At 36.2% G+C, this 11,327-nt stretch overlaps 1 protein-coding gene across 2 annotated transcripts in view; it reads left to right on the top strand.

The window, feature by feature from the left end:
- The window catches only part of LOC108966595 (titin), a 358,580-nt gene that overhangs the window by 217,220 nt on the left and 130,033 nt on the right, over positions 1 to 11,327 (top strand). Inside the window, exon 1 of one of the 2 annotated variants that reach the window (XM_018929586.1) lies at positions 293 to 939. The exons of the other annotated variant lie outside the window; for it this stretch is intronic. Within the exon in view, the coding sequence (XP_018785131.1) occupies positions 717 to 939 (223 nt within the window). The 5' untranslated portion in view covers positions 293 to 716. Of the gene's footprint in view, positions 1 to 292; positions 940 to 11,327 lie in introns of those variants that run through there. 2 annotated transcript variants of the gene reach the window in all.

Raw genomic sequence — 11,327 nt, 5'->3', positions numbered from 1 at the left:
TTGTCTTTGTTATTAAATTTTTTTCTCAAAAATCATTGCAGATTGGCAACCAATTGTGGGGTTTATTAAACTTAAAACACAAAAATGAACACACATTTTTAGTATAAAAACGTCTAACTGAACTTACTGAACTTATTAACATTGAAAAAGGCAACAAAAAAATTTTTTTGAACAAAAATATATACAAAAAGTGAAAGTTAAATCCTTTAAATAAAAGTAGTAATAAAGTAATGCAAAATAATATGAGCTGAAGCACAAATATTAATAAAATATCACAAATACATTGAAAATTTACAATAAAATATACAAAAGAAATATGTTTTAAACAAAAATAATAAATAAAGCAAAGTTTCAGAAATTAAAGCCACGTTGTTGCAAGAGCAATTCACACTTGCAACAGCAATTCACACTTGCAAAAAAATCAACGCTAGTTTGCTGAAATGCTAAACCGTGGTACTCACTTGCAGTTATAGGCGAACAGCTACATTTACAGCAAGACAAAAAAATCGAATTGACAAAGAACAAGTGTTTTATTGGCAGCCAGTGCGCGCCTGCAGCTGGACGCCAGCCAAGTGCCAAATACAAAAACAAAAAAAGTGAATAGAATTATAAATCAAAATCGCGCAAATCAAATATTGAGTGGAAGCGAACAAGCACAAAGGATTTGCAACAACACACACTTGTGTTTGCACTGCAGTTTACAAGTTTCAAATAAAATGCAGCAAAGAGCCGACGGCAATACGCCACATGCGTTGGCTGCGGAGTGGCAACGGCAGCAGCGGCGACGCCAGCGGACAACTGTCGCCACACAGCCAACGCTAAAAATACACACAAATGCTGCGTCATCGCTGCTAATGCGTGGCGCGCTGATGTTGTTGTTGCTGCTAATGGTCGACGACAGCGGTTTAGCTGGAATGCAGCATGTAGCAGCGCTTAAGGGTAAGTTTGCCACACAAAGAACGAAAAACAAATAGCAGAAGATACAGAACAAATTGGAAGCAAATTTAGAAAAAAGCAGAAAAAAATTAGAAACAAAGAGAAAAAGAAGGATAGAATAGCGAAAAAAAAATTAAAAATAAAGAACAAAATAAAAATAAAGAAAAAATTAGGAAGAAGAGGGGAAAAATAGCAAAAAAGGGGGGAAAATAGCAGGAAAAGGTAGAAAAATCAAAAAACCTGCGCGAAGAAACACAAACCAAAAATAAATTGTGGCATCAACTTAGCTACTTGCAACATTAGGCTGCGTTGTGGCACGCACTTTATTTGCCACAACGCATTTTCCTGCCAGCCAAACGAAAAATTCACCAAAATATCCTGTATATGTGTGCGTGCGTGTAATTTGTTGCAAGTAGGCGTGGTTGTTGTCTTTTTCTACTTCCTTAAATTTCGTTGTTGCCCCTGCGACGCCGGTGACTTGTGCGCGCTATCAGTTGGTGCACACAGTTCGTTGCACAATCACAACTCCACAMACATACATACTTACATRCATATATAAATTACATACAAATACAGCGTTGCGTGTCTGTCTGTGKGCATTTTGTCACATATATCTATAAATAGATATCAAGCGTTGTACATCTGTAGACGCGCTGCTGAGCGCCAGCAAGATTTATTATTATTTATGTGCATGTGTTTGCATTCGCTTCAGTTCAGAATGTCAATGGCTCATCATTTGCCGGCTTAACGGCGTCTGACTTCGAGATTGTTGTTGCTAGCTGCCGATTGCCACTAGTAGCATGTTGATTAAGTCAACGGCGTTGTTTTTGTTATTTTAATTCTTATTGTAAATGTGTCTATATATATATTGGTATATAGAGAGACCTGGATCTAGATAGACATTCTAAATAATGCTTTGTATTTTCGTTGTTGTTGTTGTTGTTGTTATTTTCATATACCCCACCAGCTATTGCCGCACAATTAGTGCGGCTGAACTTTTGTAAAGCTTGCACTGACTTAACTTAGATTTATATAAGTCCAAATTTTATGTGCCCCAAACGCTTTTGTTTCTATTATTTTTGTTTTTATTGTTTTTGTTTCTATTATTTTTTGTTTTTGTTATTTTTGTTGTTATTTGTGCGGTATTAAATCGTCAGCAATATTTAATAACACTGTTTATTGAAGATAAAACGTTGCAGGAGCATATCTCTAGGTGTATGGGTGCTGTTTGTGTATGTGTGCTGTTTGTGTATGTGTGTGTATCTCATCTTTATCATTTTCCCCTACCCTCGTTTGTAGTCACTAGATTTTCCATATTTTCTATAAGCATAGCAAGGCTTATACATCATATCGTTGTCATTTACCGTTAGTGCGCTTGCTTTTTGTGCTTCCCACCACTTTAGGTTGCCGATTGCCTTTATCATACCTTTGGGAGGTGTTAAGTCAAAATGTTAAGTGCTTTATGCGCAACAACGTGTAGTCTATATATATAGAGTTTAAATTTCATGTACTTGCAACGCAATTGGTGGCAGAAAGCAACAAGAATGAAGTAGTATAGAGTAAACTGCCAGCTGAGTGCCATTAAACTAAGATTTCTGGCTCTAGTTAAATTTAAAGTTGACCCTTTAATGGTGCTTCCATATAATTTGTATATGTTTTATATGTTGCAAGAGCATTTGGATTGATCTCTCACGTTTATCAAGAATTTTCACCACTTCTTTCCAGGTAATTTTTTATAAGCGGCCTCTTGTCCTCAATAGCCACTGAAGATCCATTTATTGCTAAAATTTGTTAATTTTATACAGTCCTGAGATTGAACTGGAAAACTTTCTTATTTGATAATACGAGTATATCTTCATAAAATTTAGCTTTTTGTCTAAGTGAAAGCTACTTCTTCTATGAAATTGTTCAGATCGTTTCGCTATAGCATATACCTGCCACACAGGCTGCTAGTTAAGAATCAAGTCTTTGTATAGAAAACTCTTTTATTTSATCRGATATCTTCATTAAATTTGGCACGGCGATTATCCTAAGTCAGGCCTCCAGTTCCCAAGAAAATGTTTAGATCAGACCACTATAGCATAAGTATACCTGTCATACAAACTAAACGCTCTTTATTTATAAATATTTTTAAATCCTCTTATGTTATAAGAAATGCACGTGGATAGGGTGTTATATCTTCAATGCAGTCGTAGCTAACAACTATTCTTCTTGTTATCTGCTTTAGAATATAACCATTCATATAACCAATTAGACACATTTRCAGCMCTTCTAGATCCTTGAGAGGTCTGTCGCCAGTCAKCGAATACTAACTTTWGGTTTATCGTACACAAATTRTGTTCATAACATTTAATTCATTGRCAAAAGTAAATAAATAAATAAAARGCGCMAGAGTATCTTCTGTATCGAYAACGCGCCGTAAACACATCATAAGTTTGTAATCAGGCCATCATTGTGCTCCCGCGAGTTAACCAAATTAAGCCTTATCCWGCAAAGCGATRGATTTKGTCAAAGAACTGATTATTTTCCACCCCAAAGTCTCTTAAGTTGGAGCAATGCAATATGTGCCGTCTCATACGGCTGAATGCTGGGCATTCGCATAGATAATGTTCACATGATTCTCCGCGCATGCTTTGCATTATACCGACTCCCATTTTACGTATTTTCTGAAGCACCTGTAATGACACCTACAATGTTACTTAGTTCCCTTTAGGTGTAGAAGCTGGAGCGTTTTGGAGGAGTTGAATGACCTGGGACAGCTTAAGAAATTGTATCTCCAGCTCGTCTGTCTTCCCATTCGACATAATAATGGTGATGAATTTCGTTAGGAGAATTGTTTACTTTCAACAATAAGAGAAATAATTTAAAACCTGTTATAAGATAACMAATTTCACAGCTTCTTAATATTAATATCTAGTGCAGGAACCAATCTACCTATTTCTGAAGCTATTCGAACACATACATAAGCGAAATTTCGTCTTATAATATTTTATTGCTTTATTATATTCACTTACATTCTTATATTAATCGATATGAGTGAGAAGTGCCGAAGTTATGGTATGCTTTTCAAAACAGAGAAGAGTGAATAATSTTTTCATAAGGGATTTTCATATGTGAATTTTCCCAAATCCAGCCAAAAACCCTGGGGAGGGATGTTTCGCCTTCTCCGTTTAGCTCRCCTCTAAACTTGGCCTTCATACTTGGTCTAAGACCGGAAGTCAAAAGCTGCTTGAGCCATATGTAAYAGTAATAAAAATAGGATCGTTTCTGGTCACTCCCAAGTAAATGGCACTCGGAAAACTCGTTAGCATTAACGCAGCTTTAACTCACAAGCTTCCACACAAATGTATCACTTATTCTTGATTCACTACTTTTGGACAGTTAAGTTGAGGGATTGCTTCAAGCGTAGGTTAACCTTCGTGGGACTACATAAATAATATCAATAAAAGAATTGCCAGTATAAGTATTTGTATTGTAGAAAAAATTTGGTTAGCACAAAAAATACTATAGCTCACACTCTATACCACTGCACCACATCGAAGATATCAACCACTGCCCGCAGCAAAATTAAATTCCATATGCAATCACCTACAAATTAGGCAACACAATTTGCTCTAACAGACAGACAGCCGTACATAAGTAACTACACTAATTTCACATCCAAATATGCATTTTAAAATAATTTGTGTTGTGAAAATTGCCTGCGCAGATTCGCATAGAAGATTAGTTGTACTTGCAACACATGCAAACACACCTACACATGCGGCAAAACACACATGCAGCGCGGCAGGCGGAGAACGGCGAGAAAATTGCCTACCAAAAATGACCTACTTTCAGACGTAATTTGACGGCAACAACTACAAATACATACATATGTGTGTGTGAGTGCCTGGGCATAGTTTGAGCTATGAACGCGCGCACAGATGCTGGCAATAACTAATAAAAAAGTTGGCAGCAGCAAAATTGAAAATAAAAAGCGCATTAAAGCCGAGCGGCGGCTGAAGGATGCCAACAAAAAAAACAACAAAAAAATATGTGGAATAGCAATTCAAATAAGCGAAAATTCGCAGAAGTATATAATAATAAATAGTGGGCTGCAAAAGCAACGCGGCAGTGGTATAAAATATGTGTTGCAACATTAACGGAGAGTAACTACAGACAGGCGCGCTGGGTGCCACGTTGACCTGTGAACAAATGTAGGCATGAGGTTAYAAGCGCACAGCGCACACGCGGCAGCCTTGAGCAGCAGTGCGCCAGCATTTTTTTATCGTTGTTGTTGTTGTTGCTTTCTTCTGCTAGCCGTGAAGAAAGGTGGCAATTGCGCACATTGTTGCTGGTTTTGTGTAATTTTTTATTTTTCTGCGTCCATTTTTTCTATGCGCCCCACTTTAGTTGCATGCCACATCGCCGCTTCCATATAACTCATCAAAACGGTCTCTTGAGGCTGACGCTTGTTCTTGTTCGCATACATATTACACTATCTGAACTAGCTGCCACTGCCACATACACGCACACACGCACACACTATTTGTTGCATTGCCGGCTGGRCTAGCTTGTAGCAGTTAGTTGTACAACAAATGGTGGCTATGAATTGCTTTTGCAATTGTTGCAGTTAAAAGTTGCAAGCGGCTAAGCAAAAAATTGTTATAAAACACCAACACCAACAACAAACAAACGTTGCAAAAAGTGTGGTGTGCCGTGCAGCACAGCGTGTGGCAAGTAGTGGCGCTGGTAACACCGCCTCTTAGCAGCACAGCAACAAGACAAATGGTCCCACGGGTGACATTACCCTTTTTTGTTACAAGGACACAGGCGTTGCAAGTTAGCTTATGCGCGCAACGTTTCTGCTTGTTGTTGTTGTTWCTGTTGCTAGTGGTTGTTTGCTGCATACGTAGTGTTTGTTGTTGCTTTAAAATAAGCACGCAGTTTCCCCCAGTGACGCAAACAAGGATCTGCTTTGCTGATAGTGGCACTTGCAACAAGGCTTTAGCACTCGTTATAGTTGGCGTTTTAGCGGGGTGGCAGTTGAGCGCGCGTAGCGGTGCATATCTGCAAACATGCGTGTCGTTTAGTGCTAGATAATTTTTATTATTGCTYAGCGCGTACAGGGATTTACTCGCTTTTTTCTATTTTTATTTATTTCAYTTTTAATGACAACTTGCACTTGCTGCAACAGTGACAACTAACGCATGGGTGGCAGTGAGTTGCTGGTGGTTGCTGCCAAATGGCATATACAACTCACAATGTTGGAAAATAATGCATGTTGGGTGACGCAAACCCGTTCACATGCAGCCTTTGACCGTTGGTGCTGTGTGGCAACTACAAGTAACCTGTAGGAAAGTGACTTATTTGACATTTCTTTCTGGGAAATGTTCAAAATCATGTAATCTGATTGAAAATAAGTTACGAGCAGTTACGAACTAGTTTCTAAGTAATCGATAAAGGACCAGTTTATTAAACGCTTCCAAAACTTTCTTAATGTCTTAAAATTATATGTAAGTCAATTTAATTTTCGAAAATATGTAAATAATTACAAACCAGTTATTTTTAGACCAGTTGTAACAAGGCTTAAGAAAACAAAAAATGCCGCTTACCAAATGTTAGTAATTTATTTAATTTTCGAAATAATTCCATACATGGCAAGCGTGGAATTCCAGCAGGGTGCACAGTTACACAATTGCTACCGCAGTATGCGTGTGCGTGTGAAGGTGTTGCATGGAAAATTATGTGCGATTTATTGGATTGCGTGTCACACTTGGCGCACGTCAACGCCTGTTAAGAATTGAACAACGACAACAACAACAATATCAGCAGYGACGTCTGCRGGCGCGCTGCAGTCACAGCCAGCCAACACTGAAGGCGATCACGTGCGATAGAGCATTTGAAAAAACAGCACAACGCCACGGTAAACAGCGGAAATTGCACGTACAACAACAGCAGCAACAGTAGTAGCGAGATAAATGACAACACGAAGCCATTGGCGGCTGGAGCACCGCAGACTCCAGCCAGCGCTTACGTTGCGACACGTTGCCCTAGCAAATGACAACAATCAGCTGCAACAGCAGCAACAACAGCAATAAACATGCACATGCCCTGGCGTGTTCTATCAGCCTCGGCTATCACATACAGCTTCATACATGCATACATATGTATATATGTATGTATATAGTTGGGCATTGCATGCAACATTGCTTTTTTGCCCCCAAAAATAATTACGTTGTGATTTAAATTATTTATTTCTTATTTTTTTATTGCTGGAGTGTTTTTATCATGCTTGTTGTTGTTAATTACAACCTCAAGTCTGGCTTGTTCGGCGATGGCTTATCATATTTTTTAAAAAGCATTTAATAAGCGTTTAAACGACGATTACTCTGGAACACGCACTCTCCAGGGGCAACTGACGAGCCTTAGCATTATGTTTTTGGTACCAGTGTGGTATGTATGTTTGTAGGCATGTATAGAGATATTGTATTTATAGACATAAAGTTTTATTGCAKTCAGTTATCAGTAATGCCCTTGTGAATACCACTAATTAAAGCTGAGTTTTTTTTTTTAGTTTAAAAGTAGACCTCTTCTTCATTGTAAGTAGTCCGCGACTAGTTACGCGGATATGGCAAACGTGTGAAAAAGTGCCATTAGTGGTAAATTGATGCCAAATATTTTCATACAAGCCAAAAAAATTAAAATTACAAAATAGTAGCATTTTTTTTAAAAAGAAAAGAAATAAAAAAATTGCAACTAGTTTCTAACTAGTTCAAGAGAACTTACTTAGGTTAGAAGTATTTATATAAAAATGCTAATTTAGTGTTGTAATTAAGACTGGGTTAGTTACAAATTTCGTATTTCGTGCTATTTAGCAAGTTGAAAATTGCGTCTAATGAGTCAAAATGCAACTCTGAGAACAAAGGAGTTATTCAAAAAACACTTTTTAAGCATATGAAGTAATGCAATAAACTTTCAAAGACATGAATTATAACACAATGAAAGCAGTGCATGAAATTGTCCATGATATATTYAAACTGGTTACATAAGSTCTAGTTTGTAACTAGTTWATTAATAAAATAAGCATATAAAWTTTCGAAAAATTTGCAGATTTAAGWCAATAAACACTTTGACAGARTTTTGAAATWAAATMGTTTAATTTAAAATTAAAAYTMAAAACAAATACCTTTRAACATGMCAGAACATTTACATTTTRTTGTTTAARAATTGGGAATATTTTCAAAAAAATTTAAAATCAATATGGAAATATTATAGCATAAAATCAATTAATAATACTAAATATATAATATTTAGTGAATGAAATATGATTTAAATATCTTAAATTTTATCACGAATACACAAATTATTATATATTGCAATAATTTTGTTAATTTTAAACTAGTTGCAAACTAGTTACCGAAACACTTGCAAAAGACCTAGTTGAAAAATGTTTAAAAATTAAAAAAAAAACAGANTTTTGTTAATTTTAAACTAGTTACAAACTAATTACCGAAACACTTCCAAAGGGTTAGTTCAAAAATGTTTTAAAATTAAAAAAAAAACAGATTTTTGTCCAATAAGGCAAAATTTTTTAATTTAAACTTCAAATTAAATTTGAGAAAAAAATAAAAACGTATGACCAAATATACATATGTATAAAAAGTTTATTTATATAAAAAAATATGAATATGTAAAAAAAAAATTAATTTGTATTGCAATGCTTTGAAAAGATTGTAGACACAAAATATTATAATATTCAAATAAATTTATTTAATTTTAAACTAGTTACAAACTAGTCTTAAAAATAATTTCACATGATCTAGTTTAATTTTGAACTAGTTAGAAACTAGTGCCTAAAAAGCTTCCAAGAATACTAGTTAAAAAATGGCAACAAAAAATAATTTATACCATATTTTGTACCACTACGCACAAATTACAGTTTATAAAAGAACAATAATTTGTCTCACATACTTTTCAACTAGTTACAAATTAGTTACTTAAATGGTTCGAAACATACCAGTTCAAAAATGTAAAAAAAATTAATTTAAATCTTATTTTGTACCACTAAGCACAAATTACGGTTTATTAAAAAAAAATAATAGTTTTCCGCACATAACTTGCACTCAAAAATTAGAATCGCTAGAAAGAATTTCGGTTATTGCACTTTTTTGACGAAACTGAACGATATAGCAGCGAGTTTAGATATAAAAGTAGAGAATATGAATATTTATACAATATTTTGACCCTTTATAACAAATTATTTGGTTAATGTGCGCGCTCAAAATTGTAAAATTTGAAAAGCGGAGATTGAATGGAATTTCACACTTTCGAAATCAATTCCACATGCATGTACATACATATATAGTATTAAAGGCAATGTATGTATGTATGTATACATACCTAGAACCATTAYTTTATTTTAATTAAAACCAAAATTTACCGTCAAATTATCTATGTTTCAACCCAAAACCAGCGTTGTTGCACTAACTATGCAAATATGCCGCAGGACTTCCTGCCTGCTTCCCAAGCCGTAACTGAAAAGAAAGAGGCAAAAATTGAAGAAAAATGCGCTTGAGAACATGAAATTAATTTTCGAAAGCCTACAGCCATTCTAAGGCGCAACTACCTTAAACAACAACAACAACACGAACACAACCGCAAGCGTAGAAAATCGTCTGAGAAAGAGAAGTTGGAAAATCAGAAAAGCCATAAACATTGAAAAAGGTTAGCCGAAAAGTGCATTGATTTGCTTTGGGATTTGCATGGCAGGGCTCAACGTTGCACGGATGTGGCTGCAACACTGCGCATTGGCAGTTGCATATGTGTGAGTGTTTGCTTGCAACTTCGCATTGGCTTGGTGGGGTGTAATTAATCTTCCAACGAATTAGCAGCCGCCAGCTATGAAATCAAACGCAACAAAAACAATAAAAACAACAAGAATGAAGACATACATATGTATGCATGTGCTGGCATGTGGCATACATATTTCAATTACCAGGCGCAATTCAGCATAAGAAGTCAATTGAGCAGTGACGCAGCGCTAGTGAGTTGCAACCAGGCAGGGGTAGCAAAAGAAGGCTTTATTGTTCCTATAAGCATTGAATTTGCATAATAAAAAGCGAAAACGAGGCACTGATAATATTAATAAAAAGCAAAAATTAATAATTGCAAGAAAATAATCCCGTATTAAGGCAACAAAAACACCAGCAAGAAATGCAAATCCGCGAAAAACTGGCCGCAACGCGTGCTTCCTGTTTTTCCACAATTTTCTTCACACAAAAACCGCGAGGCATACTAACGCTGTTGCCACTATCTGCCTACAACAATAAAAACAAATACAACAATTGCAAATTTTAATTACTTTTACGCGACGCAAAAGATGTTAGCTAATAAATTCTATGCACGTGTTGTTGTTGTTGYTGTGCTGTCGTTGGTCAACAGCGCTGGCTGCCAGCAGCTAAGCCCAGCATGACACAGCGCATTTAGACGAAATTATTATTGAAGTTTCTATGTAAATAAAATAAAATATTACAGGTTGCAAGCAACTAAAAGTGGCAAGTAGCAAAAAAACTGCAAAAAAATACATTTAAAATAAACAGCTATAAAGCCAGGCGAATTGTGGTGCTGCAGCAATGCATTAGAAATACATATAGTATGCATATGCAAATAGCTACTTGCCACATAGTGTTGCATGGTCAGTTGGTGTATTTATGTAAATATATACTTACATATTTATGTTTTTTCGTGTCTATGTGCATGCAACACAACGCTGACGTTGCGAATCAAGCGTTGCAAGCAGTTGCTTATGCTTGCAACATCCACTTATATGCATAATATTGTGGACAAGCCTTSCACATATAATGGAAATGTGAAAATTTTCCCCGCCAACTATTAGTCTGGTCCGCCTAACTTAACCTTGGCTGCCGTTACTTGGGTTAGGCTGCTGCCGGCCAACGTCACTCAGTGCAGGGCATGCACAAATACGCTTTTTCCACTTCTCACCTGCATCGAATTCACCGCCCACTTTGTTGTCTGTCTCTCTGCTTTTACACTCCTACTTTAGTGCGTAGCCGCGAAACGCTTCCGCGTTGCATGTCACATTTTTTTTCTGTTCACAACAAATGAATTGTTTTACGCGTGGCAAGTGTTGCACTTATTTTCGTATTTTATTTTTTATATCTACATAAYGTGTATAATAAAGCGCACTCATCTTGACCTGTGTAGCCGTCATCAGGCGAAATTTGCATTGCAATGATAAGCATCTAAGTGGCGATGTTGCATGTAGTGGTTGGCAGGGTTATTCATACATCCAGTGTATGTATTATGTAGCTGTGTAGTATTTGAAGAAGCGCTTGAGTCACTGAACAGCCAAATATGCATATTAACACTTAACCTTTGAGTGTAGTTTG

Source organism: Bactrocera latifrons, unplaced genomic scaffold, assembly GCF_001853355.1.
Source record: "Bactrocera latifrons isolate USDA-ARS-PBARC rearing strain unplaced genomic scaffold, ASM185335v1 scaffold_165, whole genome shotgun sequence".
Taxonomy (NCBI): Eukaryota; Metazoa; Arthropoda; class Insecta; order Diptera; family Tephritidae; genus Bactrocera; species Bactrocera latifrons.
This window is presented reverse-complemented; position numbering and strand designations above follow the sequence as displayed.